Genomic DNA, 27,510 nt, shown 5'->3' with positions numbered 1-27,510 from the left:
GGATTACTGGTCTGGGGAAGCTCACGAGTGTGTGTGTGTGTGTGTGTGTGTGTATACGTGTGTGTGTGTGTGTGTGTGTGTGTGTGTGTTTGTGTAATTTTGCGTTTGTGTGTGTATTGTGTTTGTTTCCCGGGGAAAACACTCACGAGAAACACAGGCTGTTGTTGTGCCTGCTGTAACGTCAAGTTACTCCGTTCTCCGCTTGTAATTATGCCGTTACAAGCTTCAAAGTTGTATTTATCATCTGAATTTGCCGAGACAAGTTTAATATTCTGAAAGCCAAGACTTTGTTTATTTGAAATCAGATGAAAACAAACTGTAACGGACCCTGCCGTGTTATCTATGATTACTATACACCTTACATTCATAATTTCAGCGGAGGGAGGGGCGGCGCTGTGGAAGTGCAGGGTGGCGAATGAGAGCTGTCATCTCCCTTTACAAGCTTCAAAAATATATTTATCGTGTGATTTGGAAATAAAAAGTTTCATATTCTGAAAGCCAAGACTTTGTTTAGCCCAGGTCAGCCCGTGCATTAAGGCGGCCCTGCTCCTTACACCACTATAGCTTCAGACACTAAAATGCAAAATTACACTGCACCACTAACACCTCAGGTCTGCCCTCTCAAAAAGCAAAAAGGCAGTTTCAGTATGTGGACATTTTCGTTCATTAAACATTCACATGCAGACTTGAGTTCTGACATATTATAATGCAGCATTCAGGACATGGTGTTCCTTAGAATGATACAGCATACTGTAAGTTAATAATCTATCGCATACAGAAGACATGTAAGCAATGTGAGGAGTAGCCAGTGTGAGAGTGTGTGCCTCCCTGTGGAGCTATGAAGACTAACCTGCCCCGGGACTGGGCATGGACACAGCAGCATGTTTTCCTGCTCGTCTGCCTAATTTTAAAAGCCTCTTGTCTATCTGGCTCTGGCTCAGTTTCAGGGGCAGAAGGGAGGCCTGTCTGCAGCAAACACAGAGACCAGAGAGGGCTATTTGAAGCAGGCCAGACAGTTTTAGTCACGGGATCCCCCGAAACTCAAAGCAAACAGTGTGCGGTGTCAAAGGATCTAGGGCCTGGCCAAACAAGACGGTTGGCTGTGACCACTGCAGTGATGAGAGAATGTCTCCCGACAAGTAAACAGCGGAGAGATATCTGACAGCCAGAGCTGTTAACAGCCCCTGATAAGCAGAGTAGAAAAAGAGCGAGGTGAAAATGGAGGAGGAAACACCAGGAGAACAACTGACAAGGTGAAATCAGAGACGAGATCCAGGCTGAGGTTAGGCCAAGTGAGGAAGAAGCAGACAGACAGTGTGTATGAAGAGGGGAGAATCATGGGGGGAAGAAGGAGGCGGACGAGGTACAAAAAAAAACACAAGCGGAGTGACAGGCATTTTTTTAGCCCTCCAAGCAATGTGCTTTAGCGCAAGCTTGCTGTTGAGCTCGTATACTTGACATTTGTCTGACATTTCCCCTCAGTGCCCCTCCTCCTGCTCCTCAGTCAGGGCCTCTCCACGCATCGCTGCCCACCACTAAAAAGCAACCAACCCCTGCTCCAATCTGCACATCCCTACACGGTCACTCCCACTCACTTTAAATTAACCTGGCTTATCATATAAACATCCCCCTCTCGACGAATACACCCGGACCGTTGTGGGGAACAGTATCTGGTAGGTGGACAAACATGTGGAAAGAGGAGTTGTGTGCTCTGTGAAGCACCAGAAGGCCCAGAGGCTAAAAGGCAGACAGCACTCCCCCCTCATGTAGTGTAATTAAAGAGGAGACCGGGCCATATTGACTACAAAACCACTGAATGCCCTTGAAGGAACATCTGTACTGGAGAAAAACAAGACAATTATGCAGTGGGGTGGAGGGAGGAGAGAGGAATCTTAAGCAGGAAGCAGAGAGGTATAAACATCAAGTCTTTCAAAAGGCAGGGTGAAAAATGTTGCAAAAGGGGCATAAAGCCTGGAATATTAACGGAGCTCTAGCTTTATTCGGTCCTACTATAGTTTCAGTAACTCCTCCTTTTTTCCCCACTGGGTTGCTCCCCAGTGCCTTTATCTGCAGCCTTGAGACCTCAGGGCCTTCTAGGTGAATGCTTTTAGCCTGACCTCGGCCTGGGCCTCAAAGAGCAGTGATCTTGTTCAAACAATACTCCGGCTCTGCCTCAAGACCGACGAGTTTTACCACAAAACACATCCTCTGTTGGAAGAGCAGACGTGACTTAAAAAAGGTCCTTCACAATGTCGATTATTTGTAAATCAAGCAAAGTAAGGAAACCCTTTTAAACAAAGATAATCAAAATGGTTCCAAAGTCACACAGCCCACTGTACATGAATCAAGGAATCAATAACAACATGCGGGGAACTCTGGCAGGATATGGCATCCAATAAATAAACAGAGGAACAACAATAAACAACATAGCTTTTCTATAGAGACTGAAGTAATCACTAGGGAAAGAACGCATACTTGATTTCCACTATTTGTTCTGAGGGTCCCCGGGGGTGAAGGAGGGTGGTGTGTGAGACTCCCAACTGACCATGGGAGCTGTACACAGGTCTTCAATAGAAAAAGGACTGGAGGAACATTTTCCCACCATTACACACAGAGGAGAGGACTGAGAAAATAGCATGAAGTAGGCGATCAAAACAAGTTGAAGAAAGAAAGACAGAAAGAGAGCCAAACATGTAGCCGTTTTATTTACTCCACAGTTGGTACAGTATGGATAGTCAGCCTTTAGAGAGGGAAGGACAAAAGGGCCAGTGTCTCTCAACTACCAATGTGTTAATAGTTTATGCAAAATAAACAAATAAAGGCAAATGACGCTGAAGCTGCTGCATTGATATCACCCTCTGAACCACACACAAACGACACCTGTAACCATAAAAACAAAACAGCAGACAGATGGAAGGCCATAGTTTGTTATTATATCTTATCAGCATCTAATAAGACGTTGAGTTACCATTCCTACATATACAACAATAAGATCTAAATGCTTTTTGTCCCTTTTTGTGATGTCTTTCAAGGAGACATGTTGGAATTAAAGCACCGTTAATATACTTTAATTATCTTTCAAATGATTTAAATAGACTTTTCTGAATACAAGTGAATACTTCTTCAACTGTTGGGATAGGGTAATGTGTTATTAATAAGTGAAGTCACCAAAGGAATTTCAACCTCTGGTAAAAACAACATCCACAAACCCGCTGCACCCTAGGAGAAATGACAACTAGTAGCTTAATATCTTTAAAATAACTGCATGAAAAACGATACAGCCAAGAAACATGATATTACATAAATAGTTTGTTCTGATGTCAGAAAAGAATGCAGTGCTTAGTCTGTCTGTGTCAAACAGGCTGCAGGATATATTAGAAAGTCTGGAACTGTCTTTTATATTCGAAGAGGCATGGGACAGCTGATCTGGTTGTCCCAAAGTCTAATCAAAAAAGCACAAGCTGTCTCTCATTCTGAAATCTGAGAGTGTGTGAAGATATGTAATGTTGCTACAAGCCCCGACACTAGCCTTGAGAGCCGTGTATGACAAACTGAACCCGAAAAACTCAATCAATTCCAACCGGCAGATCATAAGGATATTACGTTTCTATATATTATATGACCCTCTTCTGAACTGTTTTTTAAAATGCATGACCCTACCACTGGGCCCGAAGTTAAACAGGGAAGACCCTCCCCCAAATTCTTCAATATACCCCTTTTCATAAATTGTAAAAAGTCCCCAAGGCAAATATTTAACTGACATGGTCCAGACAGGTAGACTAGCTCATTTCTTGGCAGAGCAACTTTAACCTCAACTGAATATGCCTTTCTAATACCCGGTGCTCTATACTGCAGCCATCCTTCACTCCGCAAATAGCCTGATCTAAAGACAAGGTCTCTATAATGAACAGAGGGGATGTGTTTGCACTGGCCCGTGGACAATCCTTCAGCCTGACGGAAATTAAGGGAAAACACTGCACAGATTCATGGGATTTGTTAGCTGGTGAAAAAATGCACAATTTCAGAATGTTTATAAGACTGGAAACCACCTACATGGATCAAAGTCACATCCGCATTTACTATACTCGAATTACGAAAATCACACCGCTGTTATCAACGTGTATCGAGCAAACATCCCCTTTTGAAGCTGCTTTTTTTCGTCATTTGGGAGGATGAAATAAAACACCATGGAATTCACGTTACCTTTCTGGCACTGCGTGGAGGTCCAACAGCGGTAGTCGTCATTGTCATTAAACGACGTCCTCTGACAAAGAGGGTTATCCTCCATGATGCCCGGGCAGACATTGTCACATTCCTTTGCCTTCTTATTTCCATTTATAACGTTGTTCAACCTAGCATTCATAATAAGGGACCAGTCCACAGAGTTCAGGTAGCAGAGCTCAGGGTTCTTCTCAATCCGCACGGCTCCCCGGGTGATGTTCCTCAGATTGTACAGGCCGATGTCCTTCAGGCTGGTCATCTCGTAAATCACCAGGGAGTAGTCGTAGAAGAGATTTCGCCCGCGGATTACACTCAGGTTGGGGAAGAGAATGCTGAGGCTGTCCAGGCCCGAGACGCGAAACAGCAGCAGGTAGTCGGTGATGACGGTCAGCTTTGGGAAGCTCAGGGAGCGGAAGACCTCCTGGTTGATGTTGTTGGTCTTGTCGTTGATGAGGAGGATCTGCAGGTAGCCCTCCACCACCGTGCAGTTCTCCAGACGCTTGAACTCGCTGATGTCATTCCGGATGTCGATGCTCGGACCACAAACTGGAAGACAAAAAGAGACGAAACATGAATGCTAAATGTTCTTAACCACACATGTACAATAATACAAGCATGAATGTGTGTGGTGGGGAATACAGCAATGCTACATATAGATTAGCATGTAAAATACTTCTGCCAAAAGATTTTAATTAGAGTAATCTTCGTGAAGCATATAATCCTGTTAGTCAATATGTCATACATACAGATAATACAGAGCTCTGAACAGCAACGTGAGCGTAGTGATAGGAAATAATGTTTTTAGCTACATTGTCTAAAAGAAGTTTGTCTTAGGGAGGCCTTTGGATCATTAAAAGAGAGATGTTATCATCAGGGCCTGCTGAGGTAAATATATTTTAAACAAAGAGGTGTTATTGTTTCACGATGAGGTTTACATGTTGATAAACCCTCGTACTCTCATTTTATTAGACGCAAATATTGTTTCACTAAAATGTTGCTCCCTCACCTCAGATAACCCCAGCGTTTGAATTAGGCATTCCTCTGTGCTCGGAAAACAACACTTGAAACCAGAGCCTGGAGCATTCTCCAACACCACACACACTCACAGACACAGACACACACACATACAACAAAGACACCATTTATTATTGATGACAATCGACTTCCATCTAATCGTGCCTATCAATTACTACACCTGGGAATGAATGGTAGATTATATTCTCATAATGTTATTGTTCTCTAATGCAATGGTTCTATTACTTATTTTGTCTGATGTGCTTTCCCCGCACTGACGAATTAAATGAGCAGGTTCTCTATTTATCGACACCACACATAATTTTCCGACATGTGTTTATATGAATTGATTTCAAACTGGTTCTTATTTCACACTATTAATAATATTAAAGTGGATATTTTATTTTGTTCTCTATGCAATTGAAATGTTTTTGCAGCTGTGTGTTATAGGAGGGTTTAGGAGGGTTTCTTCAAGTTAACATTCATAACACGTATTCCAGTCGTTGAAGTATTTACTATTTAACCATTGTTTGAGCTAACTCTTTACTTTCAGATAACCAGTTTAAGCATTTAGCCATCATTTTTATTCAACTATTTATTCATTAGGCCTTTAAGCTAATTGTTTAAGCAATTGATGTTATTTAACTAAACAATGCTTTCTTTCAAACATTTAGCTTTTCACCAACTGTTTAAACAATGTATCAACTAAGTTTTACTTTTTCACCATTATTATTTCAACCATTTAATTTCAGATAGATGTTTCGACTTTCCTGCTAGCTCGTTTTGCAATCCCAATTGTAACACAGTGTTCAAGTGTTAGAGATGACTCAATATGTGGTTATATTTAATAAGTAATTTCTAGTTAGTTAGTCATTTATTCTTTAAATTCTTAGTTTTTAACCTTTCAAAATACCTCCAAGCACCTCTACCACCTGAGGTTCAAGCACTGTTCTAATGCCACTGACAGAAAACTGAAAAGGTATCCGGTAAAAATGATTAAAATCCCTAAAGTTCCTTACAATACATTTGGTAAATGAATTATGAAACAATAAATGAGTTATGTAGTAACAGAATAGGGACATCCTCCAGCTAACAGGTTGCATATTATTTTTAAGAGTCTAAAAGAAGGTTCGACAGTCGGCACAGGAAATGCCATGACATATGAGCTCCTTGCTTAAACCTGTTATGTTCTTACAGAGGCTTAGGGTGCCATGGCAGTGAGCGACACCGTCACAGTGCCTGTTCAAAAACACTCTCTGATCCTTGTTCAAAACACGAGGGATAAAGCAAAGAACTAAACTGTTACTACTCTCAAAATAAACACTGTGCCACCAGTGCCTTTGTAATATGGCGTTGTATAAATAAATCATTAAACAATAGAGCATGTGACCATTGTACCTAAACATATGACAATGACTTGCATTTGTTTTCAAAATTAAACTGAGTAAATTCCTTTCAGTGGAAACAAAAAAGGCCATGTTTGAAGTGTTTTCTTTAAAGTTTTTCAGCTAAAAATAGGACCCGCATTGTTTACAGGGATGAATGGGCTATACTTGCTCCTGGCAGGGTGTTTCACTCGTCCAAATTTAGAACGGAAACGATTACTCCACCAGAAAATAGTATTTGCCTCCAATCAACACCAATGCCCCTGGGCTCCCCTTGTGAGCCATCGAGCTGCATGTCCTCTTTGTTTCATTGAGAATTTTCTCCCAGCTTCTCCAGCAGCCGGAGAGAGGGGGAGGAGGGGTGGAGCCACTCAAACACAAAGACTAATTTGTTTGTTAGTAAAGAGAAACTCGAGGACCCACTTCCTGATGAGGGCATTAATCAAATCAGGGTGCGTCTGGCCAGAGAAAGGGAGAGTGGGAGAGGAAGAGATACTGAGACTGAGACCCCATTTACATTTAACGTTTGCATTTACGCACCGTGCATGCGTTTTCAAAAAAGTCACACGCATTCGGCTCAATTAACGGCCGTGTCTCAATTCAGGGGTTCATAGGCGGCGCGTGAGGCTCAGGTTTGGGAAGACACATAACGTGTCGCACTTATCTTTCATATCACATCATCAATCAGATCATTGATCATATAATATCACAATATTTCCTTATCTGAGTCAGCTTCTCGAGCCGTATCTGGCCGTGCAACACTTACATTGTCACATATACTGTATGCAGAAGTATTATTTGAAGCAACACATTAAGTTGACGAAACACTCAAATGTAATTAAAGTCAGATCCACTCGTGTCTTAGATGGGGCAGTGATATCATAAAACTGTTGTACGCATTCAAACACTCTGTAGTTTATTTATTTTTTAACCAGTTGTTCTATATTCACCTTGCAGGTGCAACTCTGTGGCTTGTATCCTGGATTATATGTTTAAGTCATGGATGTTTAAAGTTCATATTTGTCTAATATTAGTTTACTTTTCATTAATGAAGTATGACGCTGCGCTGTCAGTACACTTGTCCCTGTTTGTGATTGGTCAAATGTTGCTAACCCCGCCCCTTTCATGTGAACGCGCTCTCAGCTGGAGAGAGAAACCCTGGCTTGATTTACCGAGTTGATAACCAGATAGGACCGCTTAGCGAGATCTCGTTTGTTAGGGTTAGTGAAGATAACTCAAACATATCCAGGGTCTGTTGAACTGGCTTTGTGGTACAGGGCACAGGTTGCATAGCAGCGCTAATGTCAAAGACACAAACATTATACATTATATTTTTATTTTACCAGGATGCAGTGACACAAATATTTGGGAAGGCTTAGCCTTCCCTAGCCTACAGTACCCGCCGCCCCTGCAGGGGTTGTATCCTTCGGGGTACGCAGCCTACGCGGTCGACGCAGGATGCGGCCGACGAGACCGCGTAGGCTGGACCGAGCGGCCTACGAAATGAGACGGTCTAGCCTACGGAGCGCTTCGTATTTACGTCACGTGATACGCGCTGTTCGGTTGCGTTGCTCCAGCAGCCTGCTAGCAAATTAGCTGAAAAGGATCCAGAAACCTTACTTTTACATTTTTTGGAGATCACCGTCGGAGATTAAATAAAGAGAACCATGGCCAGGTAAATAAGATGAAGCTGTTCCTTTAGCCCCCAGTAATGTTACATTAGTAAGTTAATAAATTAATTAAATATAGCTGATGTAATTTAAATCATATTATTTCATATTTAAAATAAGTCTTAATGTTTCTGTACTAATAAAAGAATATGTTTTTTAAATGAACAAAAGCATGTTGTATAGATTGATTGTTAACAATATTAGTGTTATAATCTTAATAGCTGTGATTATAACAGTTTATATACAACCCCTGAATTGAGACACAGCCAGTGTCCATTCACACGAGACCGGACCCGCTGGAAACGCTGTAGTACATATGCCGGGCCTGTAAGTGGCGCTGCTGCCGCCACAAAATACACAAAAAGCAGCGAAGAAGACGCCGGAGCATGGTTGCTCTTCTGTTTATTCTCCGCGGTGGACGCATGGATGTATAATAGGGGTGGACGGCGTGTGCTCCTGCTGTAAATCTCTCCGGTAGTCCATCAGCAGATGAAAAACATTCACCTCTTCGCCTCTTCCAAGGGACGAGCGAACCATGCGGCAGAGTTTCCGTTAGATCTTTTTTCGCCGTTCAACATGTCCGTTAAAGTTGAAATCTTCCGGACAAAATTAGAAAAGTGCCGGTCAGAGGTCTTCTTTGTTATTTATTGAGCTTTAAAACTAATTGATAACGACTCCAGCCTATATAATAATATAAGAATAATAAATGGAGCCTCTTTTTTCCTCCCCCTCTTCTGACAGCCCAGCAGCTGAACTCTGAGCAGGAGACGTGGGGAGAGGGAAATGATGTATAGGGCGTACACACAGAGCCGTTTGACCCCCCAGAGCGTTCCATTTGCAGATCTATCCACCTTGGGACCCGTTATCGTTTGCGGGGTCAGTTTATATCGTTTTGTTACGGCCTCGTGTAAACGAAAGGGCTATACACAAGAGAAACTATGCGGATACAACCCGTGGCGGAGCCAGGACATTTGCCAGGATGGAACCAGTGATCATTTTGGGGTGGCATTGAAATCACTATTATATGAACATAAAAATACATCTCACTAGAAAATAAGGGGTTATTTAAGGCACCTATAACACACCTCTACATTATTTGGGATTAAGTGGTGGAATAGATCAAATAATATTCAGTATATCTAACTATTTTTTTCGTATTCCCGCAGGCAAAGTATCAACGAAGCTTACATTATACAAATGTAATGCAATATACAGACTGTTTAGCTTATGATGATCAGCAGCACTATGAGCTCATTCTCTCAGTGTATCATCAGGAATACAGATACACACACACATCATTTAAATAAGAGTTTTTAAATTAAATTATTGGTTAAGAATAAACATCTTAAAGTAAATAACAATAAACAATAGCCCTTAACCCTGTTAACCCCGGTTGTAATTTTACAACATTACTTTAAGCTATCCTAAAAAAGTCAGTAAATGTTTTGGTTTTTTAAAAGACTACATTTACATAGTCAAAAGGTCCTTTTGTTCAGCCTCACAATGCTATTGGGTAGTAAATGTGTTTATAGGTCCTGCCCTCTGGCCATACACGCCAGGGATTTTGGGCCCCATGAAAATATATATCATTGGGCCCCACCACCAGGCCCAGGCCACGCCAACCAAGCACAATTGCTGTAACCACACCTCCAGAACCCAACCGACTCATTTATGCTTTAAATAACTCTACCTGTACATGCTTGCATCTATCTTGTAGTCCAATACTAACCGCACAATATTTACTGACACTGAGCTGTGAAAATATAACACTGTGCAGACGTGCAACATTCTGCTGCAGTAGAATTCACTATTTGATATAAGACTAACATTCCTGACAATAGATCTCAATAGTCATCTTTTATGGTGTAAATGCATTTTTAATAACATTTTTGAATGGAACATTCTCAATATGAATGCATAAATCCAAATAAATATAACTTAAATATGTGGAAAAATACTGTGTTTGAAATGTGTAATTGAAATTAGATGTTAGCTTTTTTTTTTATATATATCTATATCTATATATATAATATATATATATATATATATATATATATTGTATTCCAGTCTCCCTTCAGATATGTTAAGTGGCATGGCATTCAACACAATGCTGCTCACCTCCTTCAGTTGGGAGAAAAGCTGGTTCAGGTTCAGCATTCTGTGGCGACAAGGCTGCTGAGCCTAGAAATGGATCTGTTGGTCCTGGCACCAGGGGGAGGGACAACTTATTTAGTATGAATAGCTGCTAAAAATGTACCTGCTTTTATTAAATGTCAGCTTAGTAAAAAAAAAACATAAAAAGTATTGTTTACAATGGACTACGCTTAGCTAACAGACACATTTCCACCACTCATGGACCACACCCATCTTTTCTTTGAAAAACTGGGTGACATACTGTCGCCCTCACTTGTCTTTCTCTCCTTTCTTTTCTCTTTTGAAAGCCTGACTTTGTTAGTTGTTGAGACATGGTATACAACTACACACGTAAGTAGGGCTGTGCAATTAATCGTATTTTAATCGCGATTACGATTATGGTTTGCGACGATTAGGAAAACAGCATAATTGACAAAATACGATTATTTTGCTGGGTGCGCTTTCGCCCCTCCCTAAAAGCCCACTCGGCCACGTGGGAGTGACATGTGTTGTGAGTGTTCAGCGCAAGCGAAGATGTCAGAACAAGAGCAGCAACTAGTTAAAAAGAAGGGTCGCGGGGAGATTCCCAGTCGATCGCGAGATGTGTCTAAAAATAGAACAACAATATTCTGTTTTATCGTTAATGTCCTGTAACATAATGTTCCCGTGCCAGAATAATGCACTTGAACGCATCAAAGCTTTGTGATTGGCCGGCCTCACCCCATGTGTCCGGGCGTGGCTGGTGAGCAGTGCACTAGTTCGCTGACGTTGTCCGTGTCAACAGCATGGATGGTCAACCGGAGTGACAGATATAATTTTCACTCCAAGTGGGAGGATCATTATTTTTGTATCTATTCCAATTCAAAGTCCATCTGTCTGATCTGCAATGCGAGCGTGGCTTTATCGAAGAAGGGTAATTTAGGAGCGGCATTTCAAAACAGTGCACAAACGCTACGAGACGGAATTCCCTCCTAATTCTGCCCTACGCTCCCAAAAGGGGAGGGGCCTGAGAGCACAGCTAAATGCACAGCAGCCCATTTTCACCAGGCCCAACAACAAGAGCAAGGCTGCTACCATAGCATCTTATCGTGTCAGTCACGTTCTTGCGAAACACATGAAGTCTTTCGAAGACGGCGAAGTTATGAAAGAAGCTTTCCTGGAGGCTGCGACGCGCTTTTGTGGGACAGTAAAAATAACAGCAGCATTTCAACAGGTTTTTGATATAATAAAAACTCAATTTAGATACTGTTATTAATCTGCTGTAAGTTTTAGTTTGTTTGAATTTATTCATGATAATTATTGTACAAAATGGTATAAGAATGCAAACATTAAGATCTGTTCTGTTTAAATTGATTATAGTCTATCAGTTCAGAAACTAGTGTTGCTTGCATCCTATTTTAAAGGCATTTCTTTTTATACTCTAATAAAATGCAACAAAAAATGGGTTTGATTCTATTAATGTTGTCTTTTTTATTGCACTGTTGCTGCAGCAGATTACTGTGTAGCTTCAGATCTGAGTTGTCTTATTAGTAAGCCTAATTTATACTTTTGTAGCAACACTATTTATATATAATGGCAAAGAAAGGGTTCTTCAGAGTCTTTTCTTTTTTTCCTGTGTCATATGTGGCAGCACTGCCACAAGTTCCTCTTCAGAGAGGGTCTTCAGTACAGGTGGCAATATTGTCACCTGCCTGCGCTCATCTCTGAAACCAGACCATGTAAACAGCCTGGTGTTTCTTGCAAAAAATCTTTAAGAGATGACATGAGCAGCCCTACCAGCATGGTGTGACCATGGTGGCCTAAACATTTTTATTTGGTCTTAAATTGTAGTTCAACATTTATTTCCTGTTACTTCTGGACCATGACGGTTGGCCAGCCTTCAACGTTTAACTGAGTGGAATATGTTAAATATGTTTTACCAAAATGTTGGCTATATGTTAAGGAGTTTTCAGTAGGTTGTGACAGTGCACTGCATCATATTTGATTTAATTTATTTTGGTCTAATTTATTTTTATTTATCATATTAATAATATATGTTTAGTATGGTTTTGGAAGTGCGCTCCAACACATTTATTGATCTTGTTTATTGGTAAAATATTATTTGTTTTAAAGTTCAATAAATGGTCAATGAATAATCGTCAAAATAATCGTGATATCAATTATTGACCAAATAATCGTGATTATGATTTTTGCCATAATCGCACAGCCCTACACGTAAGTACTAGCATCCCTGCACCTCACATGCTCTCACTCTCTGCTAGAAAGTGCCGGCGGTGCTGCACCGCGTTTGGAGGCAGGACCAAACCATTACATGTAAATAGAAGGGGGTGTACAGAGGCTTAGGATAATTAACTTTTGGAAGAAACTAAGTTAAATGAATTGTGAGTTTAGTGAGTACATTATCAATAAAACGTCCTATTAATGTTAATTCTTGATGAAAGGTTACTTAAACATTTTTTTCTTAATGTTCTAAAATTGTTTGGGCCCCCGTGATGAGGGTGTTTGGGGTGGCCAGGATTCAGCTGGGGGTGGCCACGGCCCCAAAATCTGTGGCGGAAAATGTAAGACGGGGTCTCTCATATGACGCACACCTGCACACTTTTAACACGGTTTAAGCGTGCCGTGCCGGGTCTGTTATTGGTTGCGTTTCCACTAGGCGTAGTTCCGGCTAGCGGGTACTTTTTCACAGTTTTCTGGCTCTCCAAAATCGAGGTTCTTTCCGGGCCAGCTTGAGTGCCAACAGCTAACGGCTGATGTTGGTTTTGTGTTTCGCATTGAAGATGACTTCACGGCTCCGCCTACACTGCATTACTATAGTTACTACCCCAGTTCCTAAACTGTAATGGAAACTGTTAACTGTGATGGTTATTCTCGTGTCCAGGAAAGAGAAGCTTAAAAAGGAGACTAAATGGAGTCTCTGAGATGTTTTCAAATTGGTACTTTAATTAATAAAAAGCGTGGTAAAGTCACAAACAGGATATTGTCCGACAGAAAAGCAGCTGTCTCTGGCCCTCGCTAGCAGAGAAAAGAGGCCGAACCGCTCAGGTGCTGCTCTTATATAGCTTCTGCAGGCTCCTCCCTGCGGGCCGGCCCTCCACATCTTAATGTCCGTTGTTACGTTTAAACAGAGGATTCAGGCATTGTACATTCAATACATACTTAAACACGCCTCTTCTCCTCATATTGTCTTTCATCACTTTCCTTTAACACATTCTAAACGTTGTAGTTAATATTCTAAAAAATACAGAAAATACTTCACGGCTGGTTTGGTTTCTGGTCATTCCGGATGTTGTCACATCTTACCCACGTCTGTAAACAATAACTTTATTCAAATAAACTATACCTTCATTTAATATTCAGCAATAATAATACGTCTATAGTTGCAGTGTTAAAATCAGTAGGTTTCGGTGTGCATCACTCCATGTCATTTCGCTACTAAATTAACCTCTATAAGAAATGGTAAACTAGCCACATGCTAACTGGAGATGAAGGATTTTCAGAATAAAAGCTTAACTGGTTGTGCACAATAATTTTCTGGTTTTTCAGTATAAAACAGCATTTAAACTGAAGGTACATTTAAGGTACATTATGCCATCAAAACATTGATTTTAATTTCTAACAAAACGTAGCATAAAATGAGCCTGGCCTACAAAGGCCTAACTATACCGTACTAAGCCGTGCGAGGCCCTGCAGTGGAAATGCGCCATAAGGCAGTAAACGTATTTCAGGGTGTCGGATAATCTTTTATCCTTACCTAAAATTGATTTATACAAAAGAAAAACTGCTAAAGAGAAAGAGAGAAGAGAAGAGGAAAAGAATGCAGAGAGAAAAACCTCTGTGATTCCCTTGTTGTACTCATAGGGATGTTAAGTTCCAGGAATTCCAATCATTTCCTTGGAAAATAATTGAGTAGGATGCTGCCTCAAACTAAGCCTCCAGGCTACTCTGATTTTAAACAACAATGCTTACCTAAAATGTGGACATCAAACCCCTTTATTTATAGATAGATAAGCAGGAAAAAGAGGGGGTCAAATTAAAGTTCTGATTAAAATAATGAGCGAGGAACGATGTGGATATTTCAGCCAGTTTCCACAGAGAGAGATAAGCCTTGGTCTCTCCCTCCTGCCTCTCTTTGCTCTTCACACTGCTGAGTAAACACACATATCTCCACAGTGTAATGGGATCTATTGACTCATGTTTAGGATTGATAAACCTTGCCCTGGCCCTCCATGGAAATGTCATCACACAAACGCATACACTCACACCTGCGAGAGCACAAACAGTCAAACACAAAGAAAGTATTTCTTATTCAAACCAAGGTCACTGTTTATCTTTACCTCACATAAACTGTGACTCAGTAATCTTTGGCCGACAGAAGCATGACTTTCAGACCGCATTATGCGTTTAGCAAAAGGCCACAGACTGAGCAATGTTAGAAAAAGCGCATAATTGTATTCCGTCCGATACGATTTACTGTAACTTCCAGAAAAGGTGATTAGGGAGACTCCTCTGATAGTTGGAGATCTGTTAATGTGTACAATACTGATTACGTATTTAGAATAAGTATTTCTACTGAAAAAAAGGATTTGTATTCTTTAGCATTTAGATTTTTAATCAATATACTGGGTATCTTTTAAACATTATTTTCTTTAAAATGTGTTTAACAAATATTAAAAAAATATTTCTTTATCTGTGTAAGAGACTGTCCGCACAGTGTGTTCTACTTGACCTCAAACTGAACAAACAAAGATTTCTGGTCAAGATGTACTCTAAATATAGTATGCATCTTTCATTCAACTCCTACCACATTGAAATTGGGACCTAATTCATAATGTAGTTGTTAAAAACAACAATAAATAAAAATTAACTGAATTCTTGGCAGAATTAAGAAATGTTTAACAAATAAAATGTGACGGATGAAGAATTGTTTCTAAAGTATGCATTTTAAATGTAAAGAAGAAAGCATTGAAATGTCATATATTTGGTTTGGTATCAACTTTCTTAAACAATAAATCAGTAATAAATATTGAGAAAGAATGATTTTTATCAGCACATTAAAATGTTCCAATGTACTACATTTTTTTTTTTTTGTATTAGGTTAGATTTTTCAATCTAACATTTGGCTCTTGTTTCCAGTCAATGACAAAGCATTGGCATTTACTTCTAAGAGTTGCATTGTGCTTAAACAAAAGTTAACAAACAAAGGTTACACAAATAAGAATACCCTACACTGAACCATAATAATCAGCATCAGAATGTTCCAACTGAAACCCGATGGTAGTTCCTGCAGTGAGGACGCTGGTCACCGTGCGGTCATATCCCTTCACACCTGCCACATCAACTGGCCCTAATCCCCGGCATACTGGAAGTCATCTGACCAGCGGTCTGGTGGCCACTTCCCCTCAGTGGACCTTACTTCAAACACTGTGGCTCAGATTTCACCAAAACCTCAAACAGTAACACTACACTCTCCATCATAACAACTCTCACACAAAGACTCCCCCTCTCCCAAAATAAGGGGAGAGGGCAGGAGGTGAAATACTCCATGTGTACATGCACACTATAGCCTGTTCACTATAAACAACAACACATATTTTACTGTTGGATTACAGTAAAATATGGTTTGCTGTGATTTTTATTACAGGTTAATGGCTGGAAGGATGTGTGGAAGCCTGCAGGAAACACACAAAATAAGAGAAGGAAAATCGAGGTATTTTATTAGCATTTAAAATTAAATGGTGATGAATTTACTACTTTAATTATTGCTTTGTAGCATAAAATCCTTTTTTGGAGTCAACCCAAAAATATTTTTCCTACCACTGCAGCTGTTTGCGAAAAGAAAAACAAGTTGCTCTGAGCTTCAATCCATGGCCTCTCTTGGTGTATATACTATAGGAATTAAATCCATAAAAGAAAAGTAAATAATCAAGCATTATTCTAGATGTTCTCTCTAAGGTGTAATGTGAAGCTCTAGCCTTTTATATATTCTATGCACCTGTGCTATACAATTCCATGCATATACAACATGAACCTCAAAGTTTATGGCCACATTTTTATTTTCAGTACAACAATCCAAATAACCAAGTTATGAGCGAACAATTCAAATGAAACTATGAAAAGGTTTCTCGCTAAGATTCTGAAAACACCTCTGAGGAATATTATTTGGCCTCCACTCGGGACGGATCCACATTCAGTTCTTGATGATCAGCTTTCAAGTCATACAGCAATCCATTAGAAGAGCTAACATTTGCACTCATCTCACAAACTGTACAATACTCCATGGGCCATTAAACCAGCCGCCCATGATAATGTATGTGCGGTTGGCCAGAGACTGTGTTTGAGCAAATCCAATGACGGGCCACTTGAAATAAAGTGTTTAATTAAGCATTGTAAACCTCAGCTGGCAGCATGGAGGAGCTGCAGGACAGCATTGGACTGCACAAACTAGCCCAGTGACACACTTTCACATCCTAACACAGGGCCACTGACTCAGGCTGCCACGCTGAGTCCTGCTGCAGCACACACTGAGATGCACAATGAACGCACAATGCATGAACACAAAACACACACCATAGGGCTATGAACACTCACTACACTTTTCGCAGGGGGTGAGACAAGGCATTCCTGCATCCAGTCGAGCCAGGGACGGGGGGAAGGGAACTTATAGTGGAGGGGTTTGGGGGGGGGGAGGGAAGAGTGTGTGTAACCGTGTAGCCCCGGTCACAAGATGGAGTGGGGCACCTTGGAGTAGAGTGACAGCAGTCATATCTGAGCCACTTGCTCTGTCACGACAAGGAGAGCTGCACTGTAACATACCCCAAAGGGAGACGTGGGGGGGGGGGGGTTAGTGCCTGTCAAACACAATGCTTGCTGACGTTTGATTATTTATGCCGCCATTCAAGTTTTCCCGGAGCAACATGTCCCTTAATAAATAAGTTAACAAGAACAGTGGTGTGCCCTCATGGAACGGGACAGAGGATGCCTGTACTCACACAACCCTGAGCCAATGTTGTTGGTGACATATCTATTTATAACCCTTGTAGTATTGGTGCCAAGTCATGAAGTTAAGCGCATTGGTCCGTACTAGAGACAGCAAAAGTCAATAAAACAGTTCAAAAACTCTCTACTCTTCCAATCAACAAAACCAAGTCTGTTTCTCTTGCAAGTGTATTTGTGCACACTATTTCCAAACACCAAGTCTCTATCTCCCCTGTGCTCCCTCTCCCTTTTAGAGACTTGTTTGCTGCATACTTGCAAGCCATGGCATGGAAAGTTTACTGTGGTGAGTTAAAAGGGATCTTAATTACTTTTTTTTGTGCCGTTGACAGATTATCAAAATGAACAGGGAGGGAAGAAAAAAAGGTTCAACCCCCTAATGGATATCTGTGATTTTCCACTAAGTGATGATAAAAGCAGGAAATTCTGGTGAAGTAAACATCATCTCTGAGTGATAAACTGGTGAGACCATCTTGATATTCACCAGTCTTTGTTTGCTGAACGCTTTGTTGTGGAAGGTCTGATGTGTTTTACACCACAGAGCGTCGGGATCTGAGAGCAACCACTTGTCTCCCAGCCCCCTGCTGCGTTCATGGGTGTCTCTCCGGCTCAGAAGGGTGCACAGAAACGCACCCCCACATGGCTGTGGGTGGACCACTGGTCAATAGGCCTGAAAACGTTTTTTCTTCTCTATTTGAATGCTAATAGAGGTCAGACTACAAGTCTCCTTCCCATGTCAAGTTGTCTACATGCATCATCACACATATCAGACAAATTATGAGTGACCTAGTACCCTAAAAACAAACCTATATACATAAACAAATCCTGCCATGTCACCTTAGTTACGCAGACAATCAACCAGCAGGCAAGCACAGGCTGAACTTCTGGCTTGAGATGGAGCACAATAATAACCCATACTTCAAGGGTGACGATTGATGTAGTTTTAAAGTGGAAGTGGTAAAAAAATATTGATTCTCGACAGAAATGCAACAAGCAAAACAAATAACAATGTTTTAAATTAAAAGTGTACTTTTTTTTGTTACAATAAACCTGTTAAAAATAAGAAAATGCATATAACTTCTCATCTTTTTGTTTTACTTTATGATAAACATCAGGGAAAAAAATGCAGAAATTGGTTAATTTATCTATTTAATTAAGTTAATTTTGGCCTAATTATTTTTTAGGCAGAGTAGGCTTGTTTTATTATATTAAGATAACTTTTCAAAGAGCTGTATAGGCAATAAGAAATAAAAAGAGAAGCAGCCCTCTTTGGTCCTTATTAATACCCAGTTATTCTATCAAAGAAATATCCAAGAAGAAGTCTTGATTCCATCTCTATCAATAACATTAGATTAAATTATTAGAATAACTAGACTGTAAGAAAAACATTTTTGATGAAGCAGTGATGAGCAAATTCTGAATTTCAAAACATTTAAAATCAAAGCAAGGATACTGAACTGAGTAGAAGCAAGACATTAATCATAACTAAATCATGAAAAGCGGTTACATTTTAGGGAGTTACATAAAAAAAGATGTCTATATAGTTGGTTACTAAACCACTCAAATAAACAGAGAAATTGAGGGAGTTTAATAAGCTTGTCCAGAAACTGTTCGGAGACAAAATTGTAAAGTTATGACGTGTCTTACACAAAGTGTCATTTCATCAGTGTGAGAGCATGGAGTTAGGACTGGGTCTGAACTCCTGAATGTTAACTCTTGCTTTATTTGTCACTACATAGGGTACTTTGCAGTTAACTGAGAATGTTCTCTGAAGATACCTTATCACCTCCTACAATTTAAATGGTGTTTTTGTTATGGTGACCGTTAATGAAGGGGTTCGGCTTAAGTAAGCTATGTTATTTTGTTAGTGTGTGTTATGGCCTTTTAAGAAGCAAATGTTTGTGTGATTTAGGTTTTTCATACACAGCGACGCCACACCACAAAATGCAAAATGGCCACATGGTCGTAGTAACCTTCAGCTCCGGTCCCTAAATTCATCCCCTGCTCTCTGGGTGTCTAACGTGGAGATTAAGGCGACGTGTGCTTCGTTCCTCCGACTGTTTCTGAATAAACTAAACTGCTTTGTGAAATGAGGTGATACTGACAACCGTAAAGAAAATTCGCTTAAATGTGTTCACCTACTGACGGGCAGCTACACCACATGGTCCTCAGCTAATATGTGAGTAAATAGCACACATAGGGGAGCTCCATGATCCCTGGGATTCTCGTATGTTCTAGTATAAAAAGTTTCCCACTTATGTTGCTAAAATAAATACATTATAACTCGTTATTCTTCCTAAAGCATTCATCCAAATCCTGCTGTACAAGAGGTTAAGCTTGGCTACAAAAGACCCATTGTGTAGCATATTAAGGCATTCCCTGTTAGAAATCAACAAAATATAATAATAATAAAAAAGGACTTACTCTCTCCATGTGTGGACCAGATGCAGATAGTGGACACAGACAGCATCAGACCCCAAAACAAGGTCGTGCTACCCATCCGTGTGTCAGCTCTCATGTTCCTTAACATTATTCACCCCTCAAAAAAAATAAAATACAATAAAGAAGGTTGTACACGTTGGCTTCTTTAAAAAAAAATATGAAAAAGAGGAGCAATAAATGTTTGTAGCCCAAAAAGGTTACACCGTGGTAGCCTGCAAATGCGTGGCTTCCAGGATTTGCTCTAAAAATATATAAATAAATGTGTACACCACGTTATGACAGGGAATTCCTATGGAGAAAAAAAAAATACTAAAACAGTCTGCTATTTTTGCCAGTCACAGGGTACTTTGACGTCGGCTGGTATGGCACACACGCCAGTGATTTTCCTGGATAAATGATGGTAATCCCCATCTTCAGTCTCCATCTCTTGAAAACAGCAGTGCGCGTACAGTGCGATCAGGCCTGGTAATAACAATTTCAAAATGCCAGGCTAAATGTTATTATTGGCAGCCTTTGACACCATCATACATTTACACCAGTGTCGCTCTCAATAATCCCCCGTGTGATTGAGTGTGTGAGGGGAGGTATGGGGCAGAAAACACGTCCAGATCCACAGGGGTGGTGGCTGCGAGGTTGGAAAATGAATGAAAAACCTTTTTTTGCTTATACCATTCAACCAGCACAAGCTCTCTATCCCCACCAAGCAGTCCTGTCTCGCGGTGAAAATTCGCTTTTAAAAACAATTGTCCAGCTCCCCGGGTCGGACTTATTTCCGCCGTCAATCGGGATTTGCAGCTGAAAGAAAACAGCAGACTTGTGCCACGCAGGAGAATGGCTCTCCAGCTCTCCAGCTAGACGACCTCGGCTGGGGTGGGAGGGAGAATGTGTCCACAAGGAGTTGCCCTTTACGAGTGTTTCGTGTGTCGCCTTTATCCTCATAAAGGAGAGAAAACAAAAACTCCCGTAGCGTGTATATCCAGGGGCTGAAATCCTCGCCCTCTGTGAACGCAGGCTGTGGGTCTATGCTCCTCCGTGGAATCCTGCTGTAAACAAGAGTCGGCTCCTCACACAGAACGCTCAGCGCTACGGTAAGGTGGCCGGGAGGAGGCTGGAAAACCCGGAGTGGATCCGGACCCGGGGATTCACAAATCTCTCACCTCCTACAAGACGTGCAGGGCCGCGTTGAAAAACAGCAACCCCGGGGGGTCTGGGGGGGAAACATCCTCGCCTGATGTTTTAATTCAGTTAAAACAAAAATAAATATATCTGCCATACAGTGTAGAAAAACTCAGTTACAAGCATTACAATTTACTTCAGTAATGTACAAAATGATGTGCATCAAAATGCTAACAAAATAACTTATTTAGCAGAATAGCCCATTTTACAATTAAATGTAAACTATTATTGGATTGTTGATCAGGATCCTTTAGTAATGTTAGAAATAATGTGTTGATTATAACCAAATTATTAATTTGATTCTAAAAAAGTATCAAGCAACTTAAATGTTCAAATATAGTGTAGTGGAGTAAAAGTATAATATTTGAGTAAAGTAGGCTACAAGAGAATCAAAATTGCAACAAAGGACAGAACTTGAGTAAAGGAAGCTTACTCCTCCAGCACTGTCTCCAAGTGCCTGTATGGGTGTTATACTGGTAGCTTTATCCATTCCCAACCTGTGTGAATGTAATACTTTATGTCAGAGGGAATATATTATTATTTATATTATTCTGCTGGAGAACCCTGGATGAATCCCAATTATCAACCAGAGATGTTTCCGTATACATCAATGGCTGCAATTATCAGACCAAAAGACAAGTTCCTAATAGTTGGTGGGAGAAACTTGAAAGTGGATGTCTGTAAAGTTTTTCACAAATGTGTCTTATTTGAGTTTGTTTAAGTCACATGTCTGGGAAACGGCATGCTGCACCACCCCCGCAAACATTTCTCTTTTCCTTTTGTTTTTTCCTGAAATACTAGTTTTATAACTAGGAGGCTCAGTCACCATTGAGGTCACCGAGGTCCGGACCTCGTAATTTTCCCCGAGCTGTGTATATAACTAAACTTGCGAAATAATTGCGCTGCACCATCAGTGTCTGATTTATTAAAACAACAACCTTGTAACTGAGAAACACTTAAATGCTGCATTTCAAATGTTTACAATCCATCACTAAATTCATGGCAAACCAATTTTAACATCATGCAATAATACTAAGACGACATTAGTTGTATTGAACTGATCTTTTTAATAAGTTCTACTTACAATTTAGTGAGAAACATGGACTTGTGCTTCACTAAGGATCTTTGTCATTCTGACAGGGAGGCAAACTGCAGTTATTACACTTTTTGAAATATGTGTAACTCTGTTCATATAAAACCCACACTGCTCAATCTTCGTTACTTTTCCTAAAATTAGTAGCCTACATTTATTTATTTTGGGGCGTGGGGAATGAAGAGAAAAATATATATGAGCATTTTATGAGTATGGGATTTTGACCTCTCATATAAACATATGCATAATGCTATACTTTGCGGCCACACGTCGTTGCCAAGCAACACTTATTGTTTAGGTCCTTTGATAAACAGGCAGTCATATCATTAACTAGAACTAGCTAGGTCTGATAGATTTTGACATAAACGCGAGTGAAGTAGGCCTATAACCGGAGAGCAGATCAGCTGCTGCTGACGGAGAACATGCAGCATGATCACAGCTCCGTCCGCTGTGACGGACCGTTGAGTGGAGCAAAATACACTAAGAGTTAGACCTAACACACTTATTTAATCTACTCTGGAACTAGCTAAACTAGTTATACATATATTTATTATTTACTGTCGGGTCACTTATTACAGGTTCGGCGAGCTGCACGAGACTGACGGGCTGTCAGGAGAGGGAAAGCAAAAGAGAGCACCCCGTTTATTGTTCCCATTTTATTATCCAGAATTACTGTAAACTTTTGAAGAAAGTAGTTAATCAACTATTAGTAGGCTAGTTTGTTTAAATGCATTAATTACCTTTTTTATCATTAACATAAAATAAATCTCACGTACCCCCTGCAGTACTCCAACGTAACCCTAGGGGTCCGCGTACCCCCATTTGAGAACCACTGATAGAGATCTGAGTCCAGCGGGCTGCTTGTGTTCCTGTTCATCAGGACATCATATGACCAGCAGATCCTGTATGAACGCTCTACGTTAGTCAGTGGACGTCCGACAACATGCACACTAACTTATATTGCAGCATAGGCTATACTTTGATTTAAACTGCGTGAATAAACTAGCTAGAGAGCTAAAGTTAATTACATTCATCCAATGTCAGAAGGATTACCTTTTAACAAACGTTGTAATGCTTTTCTTTCATTTCAATTTGAGTAAAACATTGAAGATATAACATTGTATTGTTTTCTTTTTACACTGACTCAGATATAATGAAAATACCAAGTCAGTCGAAGCTCAGCGTTGGTAAGGAAGAGACAGGACAGGCAGAGAGAAAGAGAGAGAGAGAAAGTGATGGAAGTCAGGGAGGAACTGCAGGTACACAAAATAATGTAGGCTTAATAACCCCATCTATCTATCTATCCATCTATCTATCCATCTATCTATCTATCTATAACAATAGTCTTCATTTACAATATGCATAATTGTAAAACAACATACATCTATTGCAGTTATGATGTCATAATAACATAGAATTGTATAAAACACAATTTGCTTACATTTTTGTTCTCTTTTGAGAATCAAACAAAACAGATTTAAATAAAAAAGATTATGCAAACAAACAAGTGAAATGAACTAAACTGCTGAATTGCTTTTAATTCACTGGCAGGAGCGACAAGTGAGGAGGAGATTGAACAAAGAGAAAGAGTAGAGGACAGAGAGAGTAATGAACAGGAAGAATACAGAGAGACTAAAGACGATGGAAGAGAGGGGGCAGGTTATGGAAAGGAGAGAGACATCGAAAATGAATGTTGACAATGTGTTGTGATCATTTTAGCCTCTTCTGCATGTCCAGATCATTAATAGTTTCAAGGTACACGACAAGGCAGCGGATGGCTATCCGATGGCTATAACTATAATTAAGATCATACTCTTTTACAACTTAGACAACTTTACAAACGGTTCCCTCTTAAAGTATTACATTCAATGCTGTTTTTGATGTTTTTAATCTATAGAGGATACTTTCTTTTGTCAAGTACTATCCTTATAAAGATTACATATTAATTTCTTCTGATTAGAGGACCTCTTGACTGGAGTGAACATGACTAGGTTGAACCCTTCAGGAGCAGAAAGTCTTATTTTGTGCATTGGAGTTGTTCCATAGGTAGGTTGTACTGTGAGGGGTTTGATTGATTGATTGATTGATTGATTGAAAAGTTTATTAACAGCTTGTATATTGGGTACAGTACAGTACAGCTCAAAACATACAATTGTTAAGGGGATGCAGACCAGAGAAAGACTTTCGTCTTGTTTACATCAGGGTCCCCCATTTCCAATTCATCATAGGTTCAGAGTGAAATGTGACATGGAGCTCGAGGAGAGGACCGCCTTCAGGGTCCATTCATCCCAGACATGATGCGGCAGCACGGCGTCGCTTCTCAGGCTGTTTGATCCTGGGTGCAGGTTTGTGATGAAAAGTGGATTTAGAGACAATATGGAGTTCAGTATTTAAAATCACATAACTGTTTGTTGTATTCGGTAAACAGCTAAATCCTTTTTGTAATATATTTAAACGCACCTGAATTTGTAAAGTGTAGGTTTTCCCTTACCATTTTATTACGTGTTGATAATTGTAAACGAAAAGAGGAAATTAAAGCGGTTTTATAATTGCATCATACTCAGAAGAAAAATTCAGCAATTCAAATGAATGACTAATTCTAACCATGGCCTTTCGATAAAGTTCATATTAATTAAAACTAAATAAATATACTGAGAATTGGTAAGTACAAGACGGGAGTAGATGGTGAAAGGAGAGAATAAAAGCTACTTGAGAATGTTTTAATCTTAAAAAATTACTAATGATTTTATGTTGGATTAGATTATACATTTGCTTTATAAACTCATGAAACAAGTGTTTTTTGAAATACTTGAGATTTGTTTTCAGATTAAGCGAGAACGTGGGGGAGTGTGAGAAACTAAATACACATCTCCTCCAAGTTAAAATGGACCTGAGTGACTGCTGGCTTTTTGTTAATCTATATTGTATTCCTATTCCCTGTTAAAGGCAGTTCTTTGGAAACACCATCCCGTGCCATTCAGTGTGGTAAGGTCCATTTAGTGTTTAGTGAGCGCCCTCTGCTGACGCAAAGGTGACATTGCACTTTTCATTTATTGTCAAATGATACTGAAACCAAAAGTAAAATCAGTGCTTCAAAAACAGGCAACTTCTTTCAGGGGGGTGTAATTTAATGTTATAGGAAAACACAAATGCAAAAGTTGTGGCACTTGACACGACCCTGTGATTAAGATAACAATAAGCTTATGTTTGTTTGTTCTTACGTTTACACACAAATGCACATTAAAAATACATCAGATTCAAAGATAATGAAACAGAGGTGGTTTTGTTATGAACACCTGCCATCAACAAAAACATCTGAAAAATATCACTTCTATTTATGTAATTTGTTAGTAGTTCAATGTTAATCTCTTGAAAAACATGATATCATTGTAAACACTTTTACCAGCAGGCACATACTGGTGGACTTTTTTGTTTCTGAGGAACACACCTCAAGTATTGCATCACCAATGATATTGCATTGCCCGTCAGTGCTTAATGAATGCAAATAGAAAAAACTCATTAAAAAGTACAATTAATTACAATTTAAATAACACTGTCTGCGTTGAGATTAATTGACTGAAAATGTTTGAGTGGAAGGGTCTACATTAAAAAAGTACAAAAATGTTTGTGTTACTAGTGATAAACAAACAAGGGAAAATGCTATTTTTTGGGACAATGTGGAAAAGTTTGACTTCTGAAATTAACATCAGAATCTTGAGGTCTGCGGATGTAGCCTTAAAGCTGTTCAGTCAAAAACAAACAGCCAGCACGTACACTCTAAAAACGAATTCAGGCGACCTTTCACCTCCACTTAATTAAATGCATGGTTGCAAGATAAAAATGTGAGTTAATTGATTTAGATAAACATTTTAAGTTGCAAACACTAATTTATAAGTTGTGTTGACGTAATAATGTTGGTAATTACATCAACTTAATATTGTGTGTAATTTGAACTCTGATTTCTGCGTTAATTGACTTAAAACAAAAGTTGTAGTAAGTAATGCAATTGGCTTGATAACTTAATTGTTCTACACCTTGAGTTAAGGATATCAAGTCCACTCCCACTTAACATGCCTGGACAAGTTCCGACAGTTAAGACAAATATAAATATACAAAGGACATTTTAAGGTAAGGCTTGTAGTTGCACTGTATAGGCAAATTGCTGTTTGACCAAAATTAGCAGCCTTTGAACTGTGAATAGTTCTGTGAGAGGATACAAAGTATTAGAGGCTACTGTGAGAGTAAAAATACTTTGGTTACTATTGTGATATCGCTTTTTATTAAAAATTAATCTCGGTGAAGCAGATCAAGGACATGCTTCTTGAGGTAGGATCGTTATTTAGAGTTGTCATTGAAATGCAAGTTGTTGGCAGTCACCCATTCAGAATATATTCATTTAGGTCATTTCTCTTTTTTTCCTTTTTCAAAAATAGCACAATACAATTGAAGTACGCAGAGAACTATAGCCATCCGCTGCCTTGTGGTGTACCTTGGAGAAAAGGAAGAGGACCTTTTCAAGGAGTTTAGCGAAGTAATTAAAAATCTTGAAATAAAATAAAATCCATGGGCACAGTGGACACAGGACAAAAGCACTGCTCTGTCAGTTACATTTTGAAGCATATTGCACTTTTGGCCACACCCCAATTATTAATATCTTAGCAACGTTCAGCATAGATAGGTGTTGACAGCAATGGCATGGGAAAAGGATTGTGTACAATTTGAAAAGTGGCTTCTGCTCTTCACTCAACCAGTTCACATATTGTATGGAACCTGCTAAAAAGATGAGAAGATACACTAAAACTTGCATGGTTGTGATTGACTACATCTGTCCACATGCATTTAAACACTAGGCAAAGTACTCAAAAGCACCTCTGTGTGTCTTCAGGACCACATTGCCATGACGACACACACATGCAGACTCAATAGGTGAAAACAATACCAGCGTTGCTTTAGCAGCTGGTAATAATGGCTCTGAATTAGCTAAGAGTGACAGTTTAAAAAGTATGCAGTTACCTAATTCATTATCTCTTATGCGCTAACCTATTATTTAATGTGCTTCAAAAGTACATGAATATCGCCTTCATCAGTGACCGGTCCACCCCAGGATCTGACCATACGATGGCAACCATCGTGGTCGAGGGAAACAAATGAATGAGCAAGCATTCTGCGTTAAATGTGTTCATACTGTTTGAAATAATGACTGTTGGCAGTGTAAACATCTTTAGTAAAATTGATGTGTGTGATCTGCAGATTGGTGGCCATTGAGAGTTTGTTTCTGTAGTTTTACAAAAACTTTACAGATTTTACATATTTAGCACTGGTTTTAAATATGCAAAGGCCTCTAACTTTGTTGTGATGGCAGCATTTATTTGCTGTGTCC

The 27,510-nt window shown here is 39.7% G+C and overlaps 1 protein-coding gene across 1 annotated transcript in view; it reads right to left on the bottom strand.

Moving 5' to 3' along the window:
- igf1ra (insulin-like growth factor 1a receptor) overlaps positions 1-20,926 on the bottom strand; it is a 101,031-nt gene extending 80,105 nt beyond the window's left edge. Inside the window, 3 exon segments of the mRNA XM_034233576.1 lie at positions 4,204-4,767; positions 10,409-10,492; positions 19,844-20,926. Of these exon segments, the coding sequence (XP_034089467.1) occupies positions 4,204-4,767; positions 10,409-10,492; positions 19,844-19,949 (754 nt within the window). The 5' untranslated portion in view covers positions 19,950-20,926.
- Between the last annotated feature and the right edge of the window lie 6,584 nt (positions 20,927-27,510).

Source organism: Gymnodraco acuticeps, unplaced genomic scaffold (assembly GCF_902827175.1).
Source record: "Gymnodraco acuticeps unplaced genomic scaffold, fGymAcu1.1, whole genome shotgun sequence".
In the NCBI taxonomy this organism is placed as follows: Eukaryota; Metazoa; Chordata; class Actinopteri; order Perciformes; family Bathydraconidae; genus Gymnodraco; species Gymnodraco acuticeps.
Note: the sequence above shows the minus strand (reverse complement) of the source record. Positions and strands in the feature narration are given on the sequence as shown.